A 26,187-nucleotide genomic window follows, 5' to 3' on the forward strand; every position below is an offset into this window, starting at 1 on the left:
TCCTTCTGTACGAATCATGGTTTTCCATCTGTTTTCCATCTTTTCCATTAAATAACTGCAAGTATGAAATAAAAAGGCGCCGCCCAACCGGAATAGCGGTTAGCGACACTGACAGCCGTATCGAAGGACCCGGATTCAAATCCCGGAGAAGGCATGGATGTTTGTAAACGTATAGTGTCTGTGAGGTAGTGGAGAACTCTTAAATATGCAGGAGCCGAAAGTCCTCTCGAGGCTCATGGGCATGGGAAGAGGGGTGGGAGATCCTCAGACCCGTCCTTCCCCGATACGCTCTAACAACACAACAAATAAAAATGCCTCAATCTCCTTCCCATTCCATGAATAACTCACAGAAGAAAATACTCCGCAGAACTAATACTTCATAAAAAATTAACCTTCCTGGTGAGAAAGGGATAAATAGAAATATCTCGGCTATAAGCAAAAACTACCTAGAAAGATACCAAATCAAAATTAAACCACAGCTGTGCCAGCCTAAAATATGGTGCACTCAATTCCGTTCGTACACAGCAGCAAAAGTTTCATTCTACCACCCAAATTATCTTGGGGTTTCTTCAAAAAAATTTTCATGCGCAAACTGAGATCTTTATGACCGAAACTACAAAATTATAATCCATGCCATTTACATAACTATATATTTGAAAAAATTTCACTTCCTATTGTTGTGTCAAGGTTCCAAAGTACTGAAACAAAACAGACAGGGGGAAATGTTTCAAAGTTAGATAAATGCTTCTTAATAACAAAAAATAAGGACTAATTAAAACCTTACAACATTAAAATTGTTTTTATAATTCTAGTAATTTTCTCCTAAGAAAAGAATACATACTTGAAAATACAAACTGCACTCTGAGATGCGCAAGGTATGTTAAACTCAGAAATTTAAATCAAACAATAACGCAAGCCACAACATGTTTACTTTGGGAAGTGTCTTACGTGAAGAATTTCATAAGTGCGCAAATCCTTATTACACTATATACGAAGAACATAATAAAAAATCGACACAGTCTATTTACTGCTTTCATCAGGAGCTACAGTACAAAATAACCAAGTAATGACTTAATAGTTTGGCTATTAGCTCATCTAATAACTACAAAAATATTTTTTTGAGAGAAAATATTTTACGCACCTTGCATTACACAACAAACAGAAATAATCAAGTCATCCTACCAACCACAAAATTAACTCTTCTCTTCTTATTCCATTAATGAAACGAGCCCTCGGATTTTCGTAAAACAAAAGTAACTTGGCTAAAATGAATGTTTCTTATTTTCCGGTTCATTTCCTTTTATCTTCCAAGCAGCAAATTTATTTTATTTCGATATTTAAGACGTGAAGTGACAGGTGATACAACCTCCCACAGCGTAAAGTCTGGTACATTATTAGATAAAAGTAAACAAATTAAAATAAAACATGAAGAGAAGCTTGACTCAGCTAGAACCCAGTGCGAAGTTAATAAAGTGTCTCGTTCATCAGATCATGACTCCGGAGCATAACACATAGATCGTATCAAGCAATGCTAATAAAAAAAAAACGAAAAAAAAATTGGAGAGAGATTAAATTAAATTTAGCTTATTCCAAAGAGAACAGCATTTTCTATTGAGGAAATTTAAGACTACTACTTTAATGTTGCAGCCATTTCAAATAATAATTTGTTGACCAATTAAATTGCTCCCTACCAATGAAAGTATTTCCATAACTACTTTCACAAATACAACAATTCTGGCATTTAATAGAATTTACATCACTTTTACAGATGGAAGATTATATGAAAACGGCTATGCTTCGAATGAATTTCTGTACCGTACAAAATGTGAAACTCTAATAATAAATATAATGTTTTTTTTTTTTCATAGTGTGAAAAAGTAATAGTTATATGCGTGGTAAAGGCCCAAGGGACTGATTCAATTTAAAAGAAATTATTCAAGACCTCATGTTCTGTAAAACGGCAACACTCGGTTATTTGCGAGGGTTCGTTGACGATAAATTAAAAAACAGAGTGTCTCAAAAGGTCGTTGCCAAACTTAACATGCTAGTCTGTCATACCATGACAAACAAGATTTACAGAGGAACTTGTGCCCGAAAATGCGATAGGTGACCGCTAGAGGGCAATGTTCGCAGGCTTATAGGAAGAGTGATCATTTCAGGTGAGGACGTTGCAAGAGAAAGGTGAATCGGTTTACTGTCTCAATTCTAGATGGACATTTTGTGTGACATTTTGCGAAAAGAGTGTTGCCGGATCTGATTGGTTGACGTTCCAACAGCTACATGTCGACACATCTGGTTTCAGCATGATGCTCATTTTAGCAGCACTCTAAGGGAAAAACCTCGAAAGGACATGTCCTAATCACTGGAATGGCAAAGGTAGACCAGTCGCATGGCCACCACGATCCCCTAACATGACTCCCTTGGATTTCTACCCGTGGGGATACATGAAGTCCATGGTGTACGAGGCGACATGAACACTGAACATGGATCTCGTAGCCAGAATCTTGGAAGCGGCGGCACGTGTCCGTAACACACCTGCCCATTTTCAGCGGGTGCAAGAATCCATGCGTCGACGTTGTACACTGTGACGAATGGAAGGAAATTTAACATCTTCTGCGATTTAACAATGTTTTTTACTAAAAGTCATATTAACACCTCTGTCGACATCCTTTCTTTCTTCCCTTCTACGCTTGTGAACACTGTCCTCCAGCAATCTAGCCGCATCCTCCTTTTGTAAATCTTTTGCTACATCTACAATGCTACTTTCTCCTCCATGTAGATAAAAAGCAAATGGAGAGACTACCAGTAATCTTCGCTGACTGAATAACTGATGCCTCTTTTAGTATATCCCGCAGGTAAGTTCTCCTACCTGTTCATTTTCCCAGTATTATCGGATTCAATATTTTACTTTCCTAGAGTTAAGCATACGGTCTTAGATTCGAGCGCTGCCGAAAAAAAATTATGTTTCTGAGTTTAGAGGGCTTTTTGAAATGAGAAACGTGAAAAAGAAACTATGCCGTCGCAGAGAATCGAACTCCAAATTTTCCGTTTGACAACAGGATGTGCAACTGGTTACACCACGATAACATGCAATGGAGACGACGAAAACTCGTTATATTCTCTCCCATTTAAACAGAGACTAGGGAGAGAGAAACCCAGTGGCCATATCCAGGTAGTGACGAATTATCGACAGAATTTTAGTCGGTATCCACTTATAGAGTCATTTAACAGCCTTTCGAAGCAAAAAAACACTAAAAATCCGCGATGCCTTGCCCGAATTCTTCCAATTCATAGCCGGACGTTCTACCAATTGCATCACGAAGACACGCAGTAAGGAAGGTGAAAGACCCCATAGACTGACTGAGATTTTAACAAGAAAAGCAAAATTAGGTTATACAGGCGGCCCATAATAAAGCAGCCCGACTACGGCAGTAACATTAAAAGATGGAAACAATCTTTCTGACACGATGTGTTTAGGAGAAGCGAATAGGAAGGCAATATAAAGCTGGAACATTCAATTATTTCGTGACATCAAGTCGCCGTACAGAGGATAGACAGTCAGCAGGCAGAAAGCAAGGGACTATGGAGTTCTATACAGATCAGGGCACCATTTACAGGCAACTGCATACATTTTCTATGCATTAAATCTGAAAGCAAAAACATACTTTATAAGCTAACTCAAAGTTTTTCGTCAAATTATTGAACAGCTTTTGCTGAAAGTTGTCCTCCCCCCCCCTTTCTTAACTCCATCGTTTCTCTTTTCTTCATAAGGATCCCGATAGTTCACCTTTCTGTTAGTACTCCTTAGAACGTGTCTTTGCCCAGCGCACTTAGCACGACAGCAAACAGGAGGACACCTTTCGAAACAGATGTTTTAATCCTTTATTTCGTGACAATTCTCTGATATTCACTCTAGTACACACAGAAAACAAAATATTTCTTTCACTTTAAAAAGCGGATGCTAGGAGAAAAAGCTAGAAAAGATCTACGCTGCAGTTGCAACAGAACATCAAAAATACACGCGTAGCTAAACATACGACCTACATTTTTTATTAACACACAAATCGAGTACACGGTCAGCCGAAACATGATGGGGAAGGAGGCGGGCATGACATAGTCAAAAGCGAAGCCGAATTCTACATAACATTTATATAACACGAAGAAATGCGAACAAAATAGGACGCAGGGGGGAGCGAAAGAGGGAAACAGGCGCTTTTTAAGAAGCCGGTATTATTCATCTATAACCACTTTCTATGCCACATAAATCACGCTTCGTGTATACGCTGTTCTATTTATAGAGCCATACATCTTTCGTGGTGCAATACATAATATCCTCGGATTCCCCTTCCCCTTTTACTGAGGAGGGTGAGAGGCGGTGAACAGAATGGATGTATATATTTAAAAAAAAGTTTATATATGTATGCATATGTATATAAATATAAAAGTTGGGTGATGGGAGGAAAAAGGAGGGATTTTAAAATAGCCCAGGAAAGGAGGCACAGTTTCTAACCAGCGCAAGCACACACATACACACATACACACATACAGACCGACGGAGGAAAAATCAATTGTTGCCACGGTAATGTGGATCAATGATGAAGACTTGAAGTGCGTTTTCCAGCGGAAGGTGGGTGGAAAAGAGGGGGGAAACGCGGTCAGAGCGGGATGCGGCCATGTTGAGAGTTTTGGGACGGTTACCCCTATCTGCCATGTAAGGAGTCAATGTATCGGCGTCTTGGCAATATTTAGGGTGAAACAAAAACTTTAGTCACCCTAGTCACAGATAACTATTTAAAATGCAACAAATATTCGTATTTTATATTACAATGTCGTTCAAGGCATATAATTAATTTTATTTGCCTCCAATTTTCATACTGTATTTGAATACAAATTGAAGTTGCCAATAGTTTAATAACAAAATCGATTACAGCTGGAAAGAAAGTTGTTTCACTGATGATAATAAACTCCGTAACGAGTCCACAATCAACGAGACCAACAAGATCGAGTTGCGTTGCAACTGAGCAAATAGATGTGTGAGCGGTATTCCTGAGTTACAACGCTGTTTCGGATACTACGCGTATGTTGCTTAAAAACGGTCCGGAAATAAATGTCTGGCAATAAAAAAGTTAAACTAATACCAAAAAAATTTTCTGGCTTAACAAAGCCAAAAATGGGGAGACTGAGACGTCAGATGAAGAGAAAAGATAAATGCAAATTAAAAAGCCTTCGAAGTGGTTTGAGATTTCGCTGGAATCATGCAATTACTTTAATTAAATTTTGCAAAATAATAAATAAATAAATGAAAGTAAAAAACAATCAACTGACTATTTCGGTTTTCTTAGCTTCAAATACTTTTGTAAAATTGCATTTAACATGATTTTCCAGGGATGAGTATCCATATTTGTGCAACTTACTTTTATGACTACTATATTTTGCATTTTTTTAATCAGTTTTTACCTTTTACCTATACAGTTTAACAGAAATACACAAAAATGTTTTTGACGCATATCATTAAATATGTGAATGTACGTTAATTTCTTTCTTTCTACGTAAATTACTGTCACTGATTACAGCAAAGCATGTGAGGGCTATTTGCCTTTTAGGATATTGTTACGAAATGTACAGGCGAGGTAAAGATGGCTTTCCCCGGAAAGCAGTTTTAGGGTTGCCATAAAATAAAAAAGCAGGTTTGCCACATTTGGCGACAAAATTGGCGATATACCATGGACGGTTGGAGAACCTTCTGGAACGAATTCTTACCGATTTAGCCCAGAATGTTCTCGAACACAAGCGGAAAGCTATATAAACCCTGCTGGCCGCAGTCAGGGTGTGCGCCTCGTCTAGAGTGCTAGATAGTTAGTATCGAATTGGTTAGCGAGTCAATCCCTGCGGAGTCGATCGAGTTGACAGCCGGGCAGCGAGTGCCGAATGGTCGTCTAGTGAATCGAAAGAGTCTCGTAATGTATCGTGGTTAATGCATCGTCGAGAGAGCTTATTGGGCTCCGGGAACGACTGAACCGAAGAGTCGGGAGCTGTGCTCTGTGTGTCGTCGAGTGCATCGCGAGTTGTAGGCGTGGAGAGTCTAGAACGTCGAGAGCTGTACTCTAGTGCTTCGCCGTGGAGCTGTCTCCACCGTGATAGCCTGGTAGCTTGAAGACTGTGTCGCTGATCGTGTCAGCGTGTCTTCGACGACTGTAAAAGTGTTTTGGAGCTGTCCTGATTAATATTGCTAAATAAAGTGTGTTTCGATACTTCAAGTGTCATTGTTATGCACTCCAAATCCACACAAACCCCGTACGTACGTGAAGGAAGTAACAACTGGTGTCAGAAAAGAATTACGCAACAATATAATAAAAAAGTGTGCAAATATTCAGTTTTTGTATTCGATAAATCATCAATATAAAGCGGGAATATTTCTTGTATTCAGCGTTTTTGAAAAAATTATTAGTCATCAAGAATGACTTAATGAAGTATTTATTAACTGCTCTTTTTCCGAGCTAAATACGGAGATAATGCGATCATACTATAAAGTAATTTTCCCATTTTTTACTTTAATGTTTCGAGTCCCTTTCAGAGAAAATCAAAGATTTGAAACTGTTAACTTTTGATAGCCTGATAGAAACTAAGCACTTAACCATTGTTACGAAGATGAAAATAAAAAAAATCAGACGCAGTGTTTCGGATTAAAACTGATAAAATTCTGCTGCATCTTTCGCATGCGTGCGCAACTTACGAAGATCAAAATAACATTGTTTTTCATCATTCATATGAATGATGCAATGATAAGGAAGATACTGATTAAGAACACAAGACAGTAATCTTTCACTATACCAATAGTCTTTGATCAGAAACACGTAGTCAAACTCACGACGGTCTTAACCAGTAGGTAGGTCATTGGTGGAGCGAAAGTACTAAGAGAAGCGTAGCTCCAGAACTGTATTGTTAGTTAGTTAAAACTAAACATAGTTAAAACTGGTTTCGCCAGATATCAAATTTCATGGATTTACTCCTAAAATTTTGAAAGCAAATACTCCATATTCTAGAGGGAGGAATAATTTTCTAAAAATCTGAATCATTATGCAGAAGATATTCGAAGAGAATATGTGACAATATAGATCAGCACTGACTAAAAAATGAATTTGACTAAGAATCAACCAGTATTCAATACAAGAGATTCGCAAACATAAATACATTAAAAATATCTTCCTTACATCATTTCAACAAACAACATCTTGCAAAAATTCGAAACTATGTTAAGGAAGATGAAATGGACAACAGAAAGGCATTGAATATTTTCTCATTTCTTGTTATTAAACCCCATGTGATATCTAGGAATAGGATTTCAAATTATTTAAACAACACTACTGACTGTGTAAAGGTTGTATAATGCTAAGAAAAAAACACAATATTCAAGCAGTTGCCACATTTTATTTTCACCGAAAAAAAGTGCGGCAACAGCATTACGTTTGTTTTCAAGCCACTTGATAGTTTCAAGAAAAAAAAATATTACCTCTCTAATAAAAGCCGAAAAAAGGCAAATTGGGTTACGGGTCAGTTAATTATATGATGCTTCTTCTAAGTACCACATATAATCATTGTCGTTACAAATAGTAACTTTCACACACATCAGGTTCAAAATCTGTACTGATTAACCCACAAAATATACCAAGATTTTATTACAGAATCCAAAATGAGAGTTACATTGCAATTGTACAGTGCGCAGATTATATTCCTTAACGTAATAATACATTCAAAACGAAATATGAATTAAAAAAGCGGTAAATATTCTCGAAAACCTTTGATTCAGCACCGGTATCCTGGCTTGCATTTCTTACAGTTAATACAATTTTTCGGTAAACTTTACAACTCAATAACAATCAAATCATCCCATCAGGAAAAGCAACTACGATATTAAAGATACGGCAAAAGCTGATTCACCGAAAATGATATATATCTAAAAATTCTGATTTACTAAAAATGAACAAATGATCTGAAATAATAGAGGTCATAGCGCTATCAAAAAATACACTCGAGACAGAAACATTCAATTCATTGACAACTAAAATAATTTTTCTTTCAAATCCATTGTTCAGTTTTACAAACTGATGTTTCACATTTCGTTCACATTCGAATATATCACAGCGAGAAAATACAGTAATACAGTCAAAAGTGCGTGTGTGATTATGGCAAAGCCTCGAGGGCTATCTGCCTAAGGGGAGGAATGCCTTCGTGGAGGACTTTCTAAGGGAAACTGGCTCGCATACACGTTACACATGGGGAAAACCACGAAAACGCCCATGCAGCCAGCCCGTTCGCGGGATTCGAACCTCGGACCGAACTACCAGTGTTCAGCGACTTTACCGCTCGGCCGCTGGTGGGCGATACAATCGAAAGAAACTGCGAATTAGGGTTTAAATCTACAGCTTTTCCTTGATTTTGATTTGCCAGGAAACCTAGGACATATAAAATATGGAAGTTTGTTTCGTAAAACTTTGATCCGTAACTCTATGACCTTCGTTTTCACAAATTTTCAAATATTCACAAGCATTTAATTTTTTTAACGCCATTATTTTAAACATACGTTTATGTATATTAAAAGCAAGATCCAGTTTTGCAGTTCTGGTTCCTTCATAAGTTTTGATGGCGGCTCTGTATAACAGATATATCAAATTCGCAGTCTGTGGGCCTTATCTACAGTCTTTTAAATTATACACAGTTTTGTGTTGCCCTTCATTTAAGCTTATTTACTCGAATTTCATTAGAAACACATTTCTCATTCAATCATTTCAGTTCTCACTTCGCGGCAAGGCAAAAATACATAAGAGGCAAAACTTCATTAAAAATTCTAAAATACAGAAAAACCTAACACACCAAATACAGTTAAAAACTGTTTAAAAAAAAAAAAAAAAAAAAAAAACAGTTTTTGCAGTTAGTGTCTACGCCAAAACAAGCAATTCGGTAAACGGGCAAGAAGCCAAAATTTCCGATGCACAAAGCTGAAATTTAACTTTCAATCAAAGTTGTTGCACAAACTAACTTAATTCACTATTCTACTGAGTTTCAGATACTAACAAATGGCGGCCTCGTTAGGCCTAGTGCCACTTAAACTTTTAAATTGTTGATAATCCTACAGCTACTGCAAGCAGATACATAATACGTACATACGTGCGTACGTACGTAATACAAGACAAATAATACATACAGAAGTCACGAGAAAAATTCCTTCTGAATCCATTTTACAATCCGCTTTAGGAAAACACAATGGTCCTTTATTCTGTCCATACGTAGAGACGTCACGAAAAAAAAATCTAAATGGATTCAAGAGCGGTCAAAATGGATATTTTCGTTGAAATCTGTTTCGCCGAAATTTTTCATGATTCAAATAATTCCTTTACTTCGCATAAAAATCAGTATTGAAACTTTGCAGACGCACTGCACATAATAAAAGATCTCCTGCAAAATATATAACATGTTACTTTGATAGATTTTGTATCATGTTCCATACAATTTCCATTAAAAACGTTTCTCTCTAGTATGTTTACAAGCTAATGTAATTTGTAAATTATTGGCTAATGCTATTTGTAACCTAATATATGTTTGAAGACTAAATTTACAGGTATTAACTAGTAGATACTATAAAACTATAAAACATAATCAGCAAATATTTTACACAACACACATTTAGCTGAAAAAAAAAAAAAAAAAAATGTTATATATGCATGTAATTATTGTCAAGTTAATCAGCAGTTAATTCCTCTTCTTATTTGTAGAATTGCTATCAAAAAATGGTTTTCTAGAATATCGACCGCTTGATGAATAATACTCGAAACATATTCATTACAATTACTTCTTCGAAAAGCGCATAAAATTGTTAAGTGTTAAGAAACTTTTGTTATATTATTACATTAATGTGCATTTTACTACGTTGTAAATCTTCAGAATAATATGTTAATAAAAGTAAAAAGAAAGATGTATAAGGATAAGTTAACGAAAAATGATATTACAAACTCAATCAACCTTTTGCTATTAAATTTCGCAACGGAAGAAAGATAACATTCCGTGAAGTACATTTAAAGGATAATTTTTCTCACTAGAATTCATCTTTAGCACGTCCGTACATCGAAAACCTGGCACATTATTAGGTTACGTTAATACGTCATGCATATCATATGTAAAATATACAAGTACGTAAATCACAGGGGAAAAATGAAAATACTAACCATTAAAATACGATGTGAGTAAAAAAACTGATATTTCAAAACTCCTCAAAAAATCATCAGAAAATATTTATTCACAACTCACCACGTTGCTTTTGCCTAGACGAAAGAGAGGAAAATCCGTACGAGAACCTTTGTTCCATTTGGGCGGTAGCCAAATACTACCATACTACCGTCAACAGCGCTTGAAAATGGAATCCGAATTACTACACAGAAACATTCTTGGCTTCGCACAGAAAGCAAAGACACGTGTTACGCTGAATCACGGACAAATGTCGCAAGAAGATTTGAAAAACAATAATCACTAGATGAAGATGATGAGCGAATTCTTAAAACTAGGGCCATTTCGTATGGTTTTGATTAAACATTTACATATAATACTAACGACAGAAAACGAATTCAACGTAATATTGCTTTCCACACGTGAGTTCTTACTCATAAAGCTTATGATCTTATATTTAAGATTGCAGAATATATCTAAGATTCCTCTATCTGGAAGGGGCTGCGGCCAAAGCAAAACATGTATGTTCTATGTACACCTAAAAAGAAAATGCATAAAAACATTTCAGTATAAATGAAAGGAGTTCATTCTTTCCAAGCAACATCTAATTAGTAAATCAGGAAACAAAAACTTCTGACACTTCAGGTTAAAACGCATGACGTCATGATTTAAATTTAATGTAATATAACAACTTTTTCTTAATATCAATAAAAAAAAATTAAAGTGGCAATAACGTGTCAATTATCCTAACCCGAACCAAAAAAGTTGCCAACAGCAATTACTTATTTAAAATGCTGACATTAACGAAAAACGTTCGACTTACAACGCCGTCCCACGCAATCGCGTGCTTTCTTCGAAGACAGAATATGAACTTATTTAATAGCAATATATTCCATGTTTGGCAATGCTATTTTTAGTCCAAAGGGACTTTTGTATCCAAAGGATTGTTTTCGTTTTGCGATTTTGCGTCGAATCACTATAAACGGCGTATGACTTTTCAAAATGTTGCCACTAATCCTGTGCATTATATTTGAAGAAATTAAATAACGAAGAATCTGCATGCATAAAGGTATGTATGTTTCTCGCATTGTGATAAAACAACGGTACCTAGAGCCACCCACTTTTGAATGACGTAATCCTACTGCGAATATGGTCATGTGGAAGACCAAATTTTAAATTCGGAATTTGTTTTATTGTCAAATTTCACACTTTGTAAAACTTTAACGAATTTTTGAGTAACAAACTCAACGATTTCAAAGCGAGCGATGGCAACACTCTACGGGGGGGGGACCTTTTTATCTCCAGCGCGCGAGACTGCGTATCGGAAATTCTAAAGATATCATTTCAAAATTTATTTTGCGTATTGCTATTGAACTGAATTGTATGGTTTAAGTGCAAAGGACATGATATTTAATAAATAAAGGTAACACACAAAACGTTAAAAAAAAAAGCGCCCCTTTGGACGTAATTTAAAATTTGAAACCTTTCAGATTTTTTTTATTTCATATTTTGTTAAAGTTACAAATTTTTCATTAAAAAACTCTACGATTTGAAAGCGAGCAGTGGCAACACTTTTCGAAATAAGTAGATTTTTATTTCCAGCGCCCGAGACTGTTGCCACCCGGGGAAAATGAGTGCGAAAATTAGCGTTTTCGGAGTTTTTAATTAATATCGCGACCGATTAAAGGCGTACGAAGATAATAAGTGTCGAAATGGCTTCCCACGAATTCTCTCGAAACCGCCGTTCCGGGGGAGATAATGCCACAAACAAACATACAGACGCGCACAGATTTTAATAGTATAGATTCTATATCTAACGAATATCTGGAAATGCGCTTTCGGTTTGCTCTTACATACGCAAACTAATTATCAAATTTATCTTTAAACACACATAGGGTATCCCAACAAACAAATAAAAAAAAATTCCTTCTTTAATTCTTCGATGAGAAGAAAAGATGTGACAATAGCATCACAAAGCCTAACTGGCTCAAAAAAAAAGGGAATTTTACCGATGTGGGATTTACTTTTTTGTAACCTCCATTCTTTTTCGGTTATAAAAACAGGCAGATCTTTTACACAAGATTAATTACTTGACTGGAGATTGAGGTCATGGTTCAGTGCTTGTTTGAGAAAACTACGTATAACTGTCGACAGATAAATTATTAGCTATCAATGAGTATATTTTTAACAGAGACAATTCAGTTGATTAAAATATTATCTGCAAAATGTACGACATGTTACAAATGATGAAAGTATCACTTTTTTAACGACAGCGTAAAATCGCTATCCTACATTTTCCCGCAAAAGATGGGTAGATTCTTAAATTTAAATACCCATAGAGAATGCAAATAGTTTCACATAATAGTAAAATAATGATTATGTTTTTTTTAATATTTTATATAATTTGTACCAAAAATATTAAACACTTCTATGTGCTACATGAAATAAAAGTATAGTCATTATTTTACTACTTGTCAAGCTTCTCTAATTTCGTCCGCTCTAATATGCATAGGTCATCAGTGCGCTTTGTAAGGTTTAATGTTCTAATACACTATCCGCCTTGGTCGATGTTCTAATTAATGAAGGCTGACTCAGAGAGCGTCTTTCTCCTCCCTCAAAGGTATATGATGTCAGGTTCACTGGATACAGGTACGGTAAAACCGTCGCTGGGTTCGGTGATTCGCCGGCGAATAATGCATTTGAAGGAAGGAAGAGTTTCCGTACAAGATAGCGTGGGTGATAAATATACACAAACTTCACGATTCTTAACACCAGCGATTTGTTTTAGATTGTGTACTATTACTGTAGATGTCAAAACATTTCCTGAACGTTATATTACGTATTAAAAAACAATGCGTCGATGAGCAAATTAGAAATGCCTTCTCAATCATTCAATATAAAACGTTCTGTATCTGCTGCTACACTCGGACAGAGAAAGTGTGCGCGTAGTAAACATTACACGCATAGTAAGTGAATATATATTTAAGATAAAAAATATGCATAACTACGCACTTCAGCTTCGTTCTCTACCCTGCTAGGATGTAACTTCGCTGTCTTGCTTGCTGTTGCAATAATATCAAAAATGTAAATGTTCTGTAAAAAGGTACGACTAGAGTGCCAAGTGATTGTGGCCTCAAACGTCAACTGGAAAATAAAAATGGAATTACAACTGCCTCAACTGCGAAGTTTTTAGATGCAACGAAGTCAACATAAAGTATCCAGTCTGTCTTTCTTTTAAACCATTCAGAAAATTTCAAATACTGGCAGAGGCCGAGTTCCTTAATTTAAAACATGATCTCGTTGAAAAGCGGGAAAAAAGTTTGATTTAGAAATATTTATTTAAAATGCGACTTGTAATGTGAGCTGACGAAACGGTACTATCTCGCTAGCAGTCGGCGATTTCCAATCGATTTGCTTTCATCATATACAATACGGGTGCACTTCGTTCAAATTGCTACGCCGTACTATATTCAAAACAGAATATATATGTGTGTGAGTAATCTATTACATTACCGAATGACATAAATACTTACGAAAACTGATAGCCAGCTAATTATGATTGATATAGGGACGATATCTGGATGCTTTCCAACTTTCCAATTCGAAGCAAACAACGGAACACAGTGTCACAAATTACGACAGACAACCCCCCCCCCTCGGCTCATTTCTCACTGGGTGGTCGCTGATCTAACGCATTAGCATTTACAGTCGGAAGGGTTTCTCTAACGATACGATACCCTGGAACGACGAGAAGTCGAGGAAAATGCTGATATGATAGTTCGCAAAGTGCTTCACTCGCTACCGGAATCCCAAATGACTTGTAAACTCGTAGACAGAGCGAAAAAAATTACAGATGGATATGTACACGTACACTCATCGCCCGTCACCATCATCCTTGCCTTCAATGTCACCTTGAAGGGCAAGCGCTTAAGCAAACTAATAGCAACCCTCTACGAGATATGGGTTATTTAAATTTAAATTAACAGACGAAGCAGGATCATTTTCAGGGAGTTAGTTAAAGTCTTTCAAGGATGACTTTTAAAATACTCCCACCTCTGAGTAATAAACTGCAAATTTAAAACGCGCTAAGTGTTGTTAATTTCAAATATAACGAAGCTTATTTTTAATTAAATTTAGAGTGAAATTATAAATGCATACTTATGAAATATAAAATCAGTTTAAAAGAATGGAAAAGTAGACACTGAAAGACAGAAACGAGGAAATACTGTAAAATTAAAACCCCCAAAGTGACAAGCAGAATGCCTCAAAGTGAACAATGTCACTTATTTTAGGACGTTGCTCACCAAGCACGTGGCAGGGGCATTTCAAACACACAGTGGTTCTGGCAGTCATTTTAAAATAGAATTGCAGCAAATCACCTATCTGAAAACACGAAATTAATAAAAATTTGAAACTTAATAATAAAAAAAAAATTATTAAAGTCTTGTTCTGTCTTATGCAGTGATATTTCACGTAAAAACTACTGATTCTGTATCGAAAATGCAAGTGATGAATTGGGATTATTTAGAATTGATGAAGATACAGGCATGGATAAATAACCTTCCTTTTATTCCTTAAGACTGCTTGACTGTAGAAAGTATAGAATATGACTCGTCTCTCTCTCTCTCTGACACACACACAAAAAACAAAAAATTTAAAAAACGAAAAAGAAAGGGGGAAAAAAACACTATTTCAGTATTCCCTTAACCTTTCTGCTTTCTTTCTCCACATCTCTTAGGAATGTTTCATCTATAATCGAAACAAACAGACTTCATCTAACAGAATAGTATTCAAATGATCATTATAATATTTCTGTATTTTCAAATGCTAAGCCTTTTCATATGAAACATACTCTAGTCATAAGAAATCTCACCTGTTTCAACAAGACGGCACCTGGAAATAACACTACTTATATCCCGCTGCCTGTGGTCTAGTTTCGAGTATTGGTCTTATTGAAACAGGCTTTAACTGTCGATAAAATTACCGATACCCAGTTTCCTGACTACGCATGAAGAATAAGTAAGTATCTGAATGTTTCATCTGCACAGCCACTGATAAAAACAACCCTTCGCATCAAAAAATAAATAAATAAACCATGAAAGCCTTTGATTTAGCTGATGCAATAATGATTCACAGTAAACAGGGTCCTTGCATTGCATTCCAAATTCTAATCTATATGAGATATAATCCACAGATAAGAGATTATTTAAACCCAAAATATAGCAATTACTTGCATTCTTTCTGCACAAAACACATGAACAGCGATTACGATTTCAATTTATTAAGCTTATGCTTTCTTGTTACATTTCATCATCAGAAGATTAAAACAAGAAAACAGGCTTTCTGCAGCAAATGCGCCCTCTACATACGCCCGAATCGACTGCAGCTCCAATGCCAAAAGCAACACTATCTTTATCCTTACGCTTTTGACACTTCAGAACCTTTTAAACTCCGTTTCCCAATAAAAATAGTAATTTTATTCTGAAATGATCTAAGCATTGCATATATTTGCGAAAATACAGAAAACTGCAAAACTTAAACAACGGTTCATTTCTGAACCGAACTGAAACTTCACTGTACGAGCTCTGCTTATAAAAAGGTGCGAAGTTTTAAGTAATCACATGCAAATAACCATTAATAATCGAACCCAAACACAGCATAACGAAATTTGCATCTAACTCTAGAGAAAGGAAAACTAATACCCCTTTTTTTCAATAACTAATAATACATTATTATGCACGCCATCTGTAACAACGAACAGCTAACTTATGAACTGTATGTTAGATAATTAGGGAAGTAATAACTCCATTAATTCCGAGAAGCAGAAAGTATTAGAAATATCTCGGGTGGCAGAACAAAACTATATAAGGCCGGAGAAAGGACATCTGCTCTCAGTTATTGTTAGCTGTTAGCTCAGCGTGAATTCCGAGTATAGCTTCGCTCTTTAGCTGCGCTTTGTATTCCGTTGTCTTTAACGTTTGCGGTAGTTTGAAGTATAATTACTGTGTGATACTGTGAAGATTTGTACGACTATTTTTGTGGAAAGTTCAAGATATCTGAAGTGTTTCTTTTAATAAAATTAATTTTATCAAGTTACCAATTCTGTGTGCATTCAATCTGTTAAAGAACCAATATGTACGCAACAGTATTCCAGAGCGAGGGGTCCTATCCAATTCTATCCACAAGAATAATCATTAAACGCAAATAATAATACATGCAGATGATGATAAACTGCATCGTGAATTTTTAGAAATTTAAGTTTCTGTTACAGACACTATTTTTTCACAGAGAATAAAAAATGCTCAAATGAAAAAATCACAGCAGCTGAAAAATTACGGATCAAAATTTCTAAATCAGCGACTCTGTATAAAAAGCGAGTTAAATTAAATATGCTATTTGCATTTTAAAACATACCGTAAAAATTTTTATATATGTGCAATTATATAATTTCCCTTAAAAAGAAGATTTCCAGTAAAAATATCATAAACGCACGTTATAAATTTCTTTAACCCTTTCCTGAAAAACCTTATATAATATTTTGAAAAACGATTACTAATGCATACGTTATCGACAACTCAATCACGTTACCAAAAAATTAGTTTTAAACCTGTGCTGAAAAATACGCATTCATCTAAGATGGAACAGATATTTGAAAACGTACAAGATAAAATTAAAGTACAAAATAAAAATACTGAACAATATAAGATAAAAATATACGATAAATTTAGAAAAGTTAATAATTTTAAATAATGGATTAATAAAAAATAAAAATTTAAAATTAAAGCAATATATTTCTATTAATTTGATTAAATATGCAAAAGACTGAATTCTCACATACAAGAAAAAAATATTTTTAAAATAAATATTCAACAATGTTAGATTAAAAATGAAAATAAAAATAAATTCATTCCCTAAACATGAATTATTCATACACTTCATAAACCTTAGTTTGAATTTACAAAATTTTAAATTATCAATCGAATCACGACTCAATGTTATTCAGACTTCAAATTGGCGAGTTAACACAGCGAAGTCATGGTCAAATATTTCCATATCCTCCCGCTAGATGGCGTCACTAGTTCTGCTCCAAAGAAATACAGACCAAACGTATATAAAATTAATGTATTTCGCGTGAAGGAAATGCCACTGAATATTATTGAACCCAAGCTAACTGGGAGGGGGGGGGGGAATGCCTTCCCAAGAAGATAAACTGTTGCTTAATAATTCTTTATCATTTAACAAAAATATAGCAAAAACCTTACGTCTTAACATTCACACAATGCAAATGTACACCATTTCGTAAAAAATAAATAAATAAATAAATAAATAAAATTAAAAAAATCCTGAATAACTGCCAAACTGTATCTTAATGATTTTACTTAATTATTTCTAATAATATACCTAATTTCAGAAAATCATTAAATATATAAAATGACTATTTCATCTTGAAACTGCGTTTACGTGTTCATATTTACATACACACGTAATAGAGGACGCTGGGAAAAGCTTCACGTCAAGTAAGTATTGATCCTAGGCGAATACTTCCAGTTAAGAAGTTTTTACATTACTGTTTAAAATCTTGTCAGTCTTACTGAATTCGTAAAAATAATATTCTTAATTTTTATATGAGCTCCATGATGTAAAAGTTATTACGAAATTACGCTTTAATGAGTTAAATCAGGGTTTCTTAAACTTTTTTCAGTCGCGACCACAGGACCCCATAATATTTACGAAAATTTTGTGAAGCACTGCACGAATCCAACATACGCGTGAGTGAAACTGTCAATTTTTTCATTTGTACTGTAATATACATTGCAGTTTTAGGTCATTAATTTCTAATTTTAAGACATAGAACAATGTGAATGACAGCGTCACGTGCGAAGCAAGTAAAATGAACATTTATATTATAAAAAGAATGCGTCGAAACGTTTTCTTTTTTTCTTTGTCTGTATTGTCTTATCTTTATCTATTTTCAGATACACTGTGTAAAAATATCTGGTAATTGTAAAATTACTGTAATAAGCTAAAGAAATATCGAAAATGATAAAATTTTTGGCGACCCCCTGCTACAGGTCCGGCGACCCCAATGGAGGTCGCGACACATAGTTTAAGAAACTCTGAGTTAAAACACTAAATGTAATAATCATACTTTTACATTACGACATTTGCGCTGATATTCGACCAAATTCACATGTTTATTACTAAATTAAATACAAGAACTGAGAACAAATTCAGAAAGCAATTGATGAGCTGTTCCTTTACCTATGGAAAAGTTTCGTCGTTAGGTTTGCATCTATGACCTTAATTTTTTCCACTGGAGAAGGATATTTTTAATTAGGTTTCATCCTCTTAATCAGCTCCCTTTACCAATCTTATCGCACGCGGAATCAAGCTTATATCTCCATATGATGTAGAAGTGCATTTTTCAAACTAAGATATATATATTTCAATAAATAAGAGCAGTTTTATTTCTTTTAGAAAGACAAATATAACATACAATGCGAAAAATTGCAAAGAGTAATAAAAATATTTTATTCCCTACACTGTTATCACTGCTCGCTTTAAAATTATTAAGCTTTTAATCAAAAATTCGTTAAAGTTTTACAAAGTATGAAATAGACAAGAAAACAAATCTCAAATTCGAGCTTCCAGGTACCCATGTTCGGTTGGAGGAATTTGTTGCTCAAAACTTGATGACTCTAGTACCGTTGTTTTTTTACAGTGCGAGAAACATACATACAACCAAGCAAATTCTTCATTTAGTTCCTTTAAATATAATACAGGGCAATAATATTTGGCGGTAACAATTTGAAACGTGATAACATCGCATTTAAATGATTCACCGCATAATGCCGTTTCAAGACTTACAACACCTCTGGGGTTTAAAAAAAAAAAAAAAAAAAAAATTCCTTAAACTTCGAAGAAGGAGACTAAGGGCTTTTAAAATTACTGTTAACACAGCTGTCCTTAATGACAGAATTTGTATACAATTGAATTAAGTAATCACAGAAATCGGATGAACTCGGAAAAATTTAGATTTCTTCACATCAGAATAATAATAAGAAAGGATATGTAACATGTATACGAAAAGAAAGTTTTCATAGAAAGTCCTTTACGAAAGCATCCCTCCACTTAGGCAAACAGCCCTAGTATGTTTTGCCATAATCCACTGAACCAATAATAAGAACATTTAAAGTAATATCCAGTCGACCGTGAAGCTGCCTCCAAGCAGCATGATTTAACGCCAATTATGGATAAACGTAATAACACACTCATAACATCTGCGCTTTCGTTTGATGTAACCTCACTGATTCTCGGTACGCCACGTTTAGTTTTCAAGAACAACAATATAAATGTATATGTACTGCTCTACTTTTTCTTGCATTTTATTAAAAAAAAATTTTAATTTGAGCCTTTTACAGAACAACAAGCAATGGATTATTTTCAAAGTTATTTGATCTTACCATAAAAAAAAATTTAAAAAAATACGTATTAATGGACGTAGCTGAATATGGCTGGCAAACCAGTCATTGACTGGAACAATTACCTGTGGGAAGTTGGATAGCATTCTAAACAGAGCTTACGTTATAGCAGAAACGAAGTCCGTCGAATACCGAATACTGATTGTTTATTAAATAAAGAGGAGTTAGTTCCTTCGGAGTTCCGAAGGAACCATTGGCAAGTCGCCAAATTTTCAGAATGTGTCAAACTTTGGGACCTGTGCGCATAACAGTTCTCCGATTTTAAGATATAACGCCGTCATTTTCATATGCGTTCTTTTTTTATTGTACTCCATGATCCAGAAATTTCTATAGACAGAATTTTTAAGATATCCACTTATGGGATTTACTGCAACTGGAGAAACTGCGGTAAAATTTCTTCAGGAATAAAGTATTTTTCCGTAACATCGCTAAAGGAAATAATTGCTTTGAATCTATCCTTATCCTTAAGACCTCGCCACGAAAATTTCTCCAGAACAAATGAAATAAAAGCCAACTTAAGTAGGATTGCCCAATGATTTTTGGTATAGTACCTAACTGACGTAACTCAATACGTAAGGTTAAATAAAATACACCTAGTTAAAATGTAATGTAAAATATGCAGGGATGTAATAAATGCTTTTCTGAAATTCTAAGTTACTCGATCTTCTAGTTGTTAGTGCTAATTCCCTTACACCACGAAAGCAGGCATGGAGTAGCACGATATGTCCCTATATTCTCCTTAACGGGCGACTGAAGAAAGATACAAGACTCAGTCAACGGAATCCGAGTGGTAACGAGTTATCGTCCATCTCATTTTGAGTTCGAACATCATTGCAGACAATATCAAATTCTTTTGTGGAGCCGGGAAATGTGAAAAATCAATTGTGCAATCGCCGAGATTCTAGCCACGGATCTTCTAATTCCTGGATGTACTAACCCACTTAACCACGAAAGACCGCATACAGTAATTTAATAGTTCCCCTTACTGTAATCCCTATTATTAAATGATGAAGAATCGAAGTACGCATATATGTTTACTCGCACTGTGGAAAACCATGGCAGCTAATTGGATTGGATTATTTAATAATGGCAAAGCACACGAAGGCTATCTGCTTAAAGGGTAGGGATGCCTTTGTGGAGGACTTTTTAAGGGAAACTGGCTCGTATACGCGTTACACATGTTGAAAACCACGAAAACGCCCGTGCAGCCAGCCCGTCCGCGGGATTCGAACCTCGGACTAAACTACCGGTGTTCAGCGTCTTTACCGCACGGCCGCTGGTGGGCCATGGCAGCTACGAACCCTCAAATTTCGCACACACATAATCCTCACTCCAGCATGCGCATCCCGAAGTCAGAATTATGATTTTTTTTTTCCATGATTCGTGCGAACTTTATTGAATTTTGATTAACAATTTAAAAGCCACTCGGCAATACCTAAGATATTTATGTTTCAAGTTTCATTATAAAATTTGGAGATTTAAAAGAAATGCATAGTTACAGCCTGAAATAAACTATTCTTAACTTCCGTGCCATTCGGCAAAGCATCAAATGTTTCATTTTTCTTTCAAATTTATCCTGTCTGTTATTAATAACTTACGGGATTTAAACGCAATTATCTCTTATAAATTACACCATACACCCCTGAAATTACACTAGCTAGAATTATTAAAGGTTAGGGTATTCGAATATACAAAGCGAAGACGGCTGCCACCGTGGAGGACTTTCTGGGGGTAACTGGCTCGTACTCACGCGGGGAAAACAAACCGTGCAGCCAGCCCGTTCGCCTAGATTCGAACTCAAGGCAAGTTCAACTACCAGTATTCGGCGATGTTAACCATTCGACAACTAGTAGGAGGCTCAGAAATCATTAAAAACATTATATAAACACAGTGACTAAAAAACACAGTGAATCTAGCTGTGAACTAAGGAAGATCGGGGATTTAGGATCAGACCAAACAAAACCGACAGCCTCTCTGCCGACCCAAAATAAACAAGGCAACTCAAAAACCGGTTTCGACTCTATGTCGGCGTTGGTCCTGCTATTGGTGTTGATACTATGTAGGTACCCTAAAGAAATAATAATAATTTAATCAAATTCGTTCTTGATTATATGCTGTTATTAATTAAATTCTTACCGTTGCATACAGATAACATACTGCTGTCGTTCCTATGCCATGTCCATGCTATTCCGATGTTGATCTTATATGCTCGGGATTGCATGCCCGAGGCAAATTTAATCTGTTCACTTATTATTGCATCATTATCAAAATTTGTATTTTATCATGTCGATACTATAAATGCAGCTTGCAAGGTCATTTCTTCACTACAGGCTCAGTTTATTTATTTATCCCCCCCCCAAAGGTGAGCACTTGCACATGCCGGTATCGGCCATTTCCAAGGCCAAATGTAGGTGGGCCACCTTTGCTTCCTATGAAGGGACAGACGGTTACATCCTTGCCTTCTCAGGGATTCGAAGCCGAGCCCTTCGGTATCACAGTTAGGTTTCCCTAACCACTATAACGTCTGGGCGGCATGGCTCAGTTTATTGAATTCAGGAACTGTTCAAGCGAAGCTAACGCCATGCGATACGTTTTAAGTACATACCGAAGAAATTTGAGCTGACCGCAATACTAGCAGAAGAAAACGGTTGCAAAATAACTGGATAGCATAATATGTAACTACCGTTGTTTTATGTTTCTCCTTTAAAAAAAAATAAGTTAACTTTTTGGTCACTAGCAAAGGCACAAATGTAAAGCCCACAAGTGTTTGTGCGTTTATATGTGAGCGAATTATTTAAAAAAAATTGTAATGAATTTAATCGATTAGTGTGTGCATATAATTTATGCACTCGTAATACTCCGAGGTTTCTTGACTATGCAGTCTGTCCATTAGTTTTTTCAAAATGCTTTCCAAAAAATTCTTATTACCAGTATTTCATTCAAAGAAAATCGGGATATAGGTAAAACAGCGCAACTCGAAACCGCGTGATTAAAGAGCCAGCTGTAAAAGTAATGAGAAAATTCCGAACGTAAGGTGCATAGCGTTAGTGCGCCAACTTAAATTGCCGTATATTCCGCCGTACAACGTGCACCCTTTTCTTGAAGACCAAACCTGAAATATACATGTGCGATGCTCATAAGTCATCCCTTCGAAGATTTTCCCCAAACTGTCAAACACTGGCATACTATCTTGACAAGCGATAAGGGGACCAATACGTGTGGGTGGGATGCTTGAAGGTGTAAATATTTTTGCAAACAGGATGGTTGAATTGAATGCAGATGCATACAAGAATGTTAATCTAGGGTTTCCAGAAAAAGGGGACATAATTTGGGGTAAGAATGCACTTCCGACCGGAATGAATTCGCGGAATTAAGAGTCAGATGTTTTCCCTAATGAGTGAAAGCATAATACTTAATATGGTTTACGTAAAGGTAATTAATTATCTGATATGAAAAACTATCCGATCATGAAAATTTTCAAGTTCATAAGGCGTGTCATTTCTTTCGAATGAACAGCATTCAGGTACATGTAGAAATCTAATTTCCGTATGCTCTTCGTTCCCTTATTTTTAAATATATCATTTTTGTATCCGGCGTTTATAATGCGCACCCGAAAATTTCGATCTGATTTTTTGCGTTAAAAGTGCGCATTATAAGCCGGAATATACGATATCTTCCATAAAAATAATTTTTTGAACGTTTTTAACAGAGTCGTAGCTAGGGTTTTCAGCGCCCAGGGACAACTGAAGATTTCGCGCCCCCTGCTGCTTGCCAAGGATGGAAAACATTTAATTCTAAAATGTCGTAACATCAGTTTGGCGCCCCTTGGATTCTGCGCCCGGGGTCAGATGCCCCCCTCTAGCTACGCCCCTGGTTTTTAAGCTCTATTTACCGTTACCAGCTAACTATTTAATCCTACGCATTTCGTAGAGAATCATATTTCATATTCTTCCGCAAATCACATTAGTGGATAAAATGGTTTCAAAATTTTTAAATATGCGTCGTTTTTATACCTGTTGCGGACAGCACTGAGTTTAAATTATTAATTAACGATCTCTCTCATGCAAAAACAGTTCATTCTGAAGTTTGTGCAGACCGAAGCTATTTTTAATATTCTCGGGATAAAATAGTACGAATGTAACGTATACAAAGGTCAACATTCTGTCTGTTGACTCTAAATCATAAAAACCTCAATTCAAATGGTAAATTTTCTCTTAATTAAGCTTCTTGTCAAAGATAATAATCAAAATATTGCATATATATTGTTTTTAGACGGCTTATTTCGTTATAATTATGCCTGGTACAGCTTGAAAAGATTAATAAAAAGCATTATGCTGGATGGACTATGTCAGGAACATACTGTTATTAGCAGCTCTGTAACCAACGTGTCGTCGAAATGGGAATCTCCTCTTCAGAGATTATTTCTCCAAGACGACCGCTCAATATGCAGCAGAGAAATTTGATTACAAGCAAACAAAAATAAGTTAAGCTTGGTCAACTGACTCAAAATTCAAAAGAAAACGCTCAGAAAACAATCCTCTTTCAGCTCCAGTAGCATGAACCGTATCATTGCGAAAAAGAAATAAAAAGCATACCTTCCTCTACATTACTTCTCGAAATGCCGGTTTCATAGAGGAAACAAAGCAAGTTGGGAAGACACGTTAATTTCATGCTTTTTATTCTTTTCGTTTCATTCCAGTACTACTTTCCGATGGGCGACAGTTCGCCAGGGGTCAAGTCAATTACCGGAGATAAATATAAACGAGGCAACAATGTAAAAAGAAGCATACGATATGCGTTAATTTTTTTTTTTTTTTTCCCTTGAGTAAGTTCTTTTTTCCGTGCGAATTGCAATTTTCTCCCGCCCGTTTTAATGGCGGAAATGTTGCTGTTTGAACTACGGATGGGCATCGATATGGGGTGTTTCATACCTCTATGCGGAATATACATACTGTTTAAACACTGAGCAATATTTAAACATCTGGGCTCGTTTGACTAGGTGTGTGATTTAGATAGTATTGGCAGAATATCGAAATTATATGATACAAGCGAGACGAGCATAGTAATATTAATTGTTACATTTTGAGACTAAAGGTTATTAGTAATAATGCGATTTAAATAACCATTATTAAGTTTTCACGCCAAATTTTACACCATAAATAAAAAGAGTGGTACTAACAAAATTAATTATTCTATAATGAGTTGCCCCCCTCCCAAAACATTGAAACATTTTAAAAGCTTTAAAAATTAAAAAGTACACAATATAAGTCCTCAGGTTCTTTTCAGTCATTATTTCTCTCTATCATTACACCCCTCCCCCCCCCGAAAAAAAAAACACTGATTTTTTTTTTTTTTTTATTATTATTATTTTATTTTATTTCACATAACTTGTTTACTTCAGTTGCTATTTGACAAGATCTGCTGGTATAATCTATTTTAAACAAAATATATATATATGTAAATTTTAGCAGATATAGACAATGGGGCCACTTTGAATACTGCTGAATTTCTAGAAGAAACCACAAAATTTAGTATATAAATAAGCTTATGATTTAATTAAAAAATTCAGAATCAGTATTCAACTATATTCTAAAGATCACATTTATGAATATAATAATGTAGTAATTGCATTTATGAATGTAATAAAAATGTATTCATTACACAAAAATTATGAGTAGAAATATAAAAATTGGAAAACAGAAGTATCTCATTAAAACTACATAAATCCTTCTGGAAAACTTACATTTTCCCTCCTACTAGAAATAACAGAAATCAAAAATAAAATTAAAAAAAAGAAAAAGAAGCAAAATTTTAACTGCAACTAAAATTAGCAAAGAAAATGAATAACTAATATTTTGGACTTAAAATAACAACAAATTATTTTTGCAATGGAATATTATTTTTGAGCTAGTCTATACCAAGGGTTCTCAACTGGTAGTACATAAAAATAGGTGGTAAGCAAAGTATTTTTAGCTATTAAATTCAAAAATTAAAACACCAACATCCTGATTGAGTTTTTTTCTCTAACACTCATAAATTTATGTGATCTGAACTTCGTTCAAGAGTGGCGGTGGTACTAAAGGTTCTCAGTTTTTTTTTAGATGGTATGCATTAGTCAAAAGGTTGAGAACCGCTGGTCTATATTTTAAGATGCTCTTTGGATTATCACTAAGTTGTTTAATTTTTTGCCAAATTGTTGTTCCATTTATGGTAACCTGAGTAGTTGAATGTTATATAAACCTTATTATGACCTGATTGGTTACATGATTGTGGTGAATTTGACTGATGGAAAATATCTGTAAGGGCTTATTTTTGCGTTGGATGTTCGTTAGGAAGTACATTGTTTATTTTGTGTTGTACACCGTAAAATGGCTGTAAGTGATGAGATTAATATAAAGTTTCTGCATGATTTGGAAAGAAAGGGAAAATAAGCATTAATTGACTGGTGTGTAAATGAAGATTTACTTAGTAGTCATTATAAGTGTCT

The 26,187-nt window shown here is 35.2% G+C and overlaps 1 protein-coding gene across 7 annotated transcripts in view; it reads right to left on the reverse strand.

Annotated features, from left to right (window-relative positions):
- LOC118182473 (uncharacterized) overlaps positions 1-26,187 on the reverse strand; it is a 652,406-nt gene that overhangs the window by 606,012 nt on the left and 20,207 nt on the right. Inside the window, exon 1 of one of the 7 annotated variants that reach the window (XM_085811938.1) lies at positions 15,092-15,203. The exons of 5 other annotated variants lie outside the window; for them this stretch is intronic. Coding sequence is in view for 1 of the 2 variants with exons in the window: in XM_085811937.1 (XP_085668063.1) it covers positions 10,303-10,360 (58 nt within the window). In the remaining variant the exon portion in view is untranslated. Of the gene's footprint in view, positions 1-10,302; positions 10,376-15,091; positions 15,204-26,187 lie in introns of those variants that run through there. One more of the 7 variants, XM_085811937.1, reaches the window with a different exon arrangement.

Source organism: Stegodyphus dumicola, chromosome 2 (genome assembly GCF_044657685.1).
Source record: "Stegodyphus dumicola isolate Sdum_Otavi_A_Nest chromosome 2, ASM4465768v1".
Lineage (NCBI taxonomy): Eukaryota > Metazoa > Arthropoda > Arachnida > Araneae > Eresidae > Stegodyphus > Stegodyphus dumicola.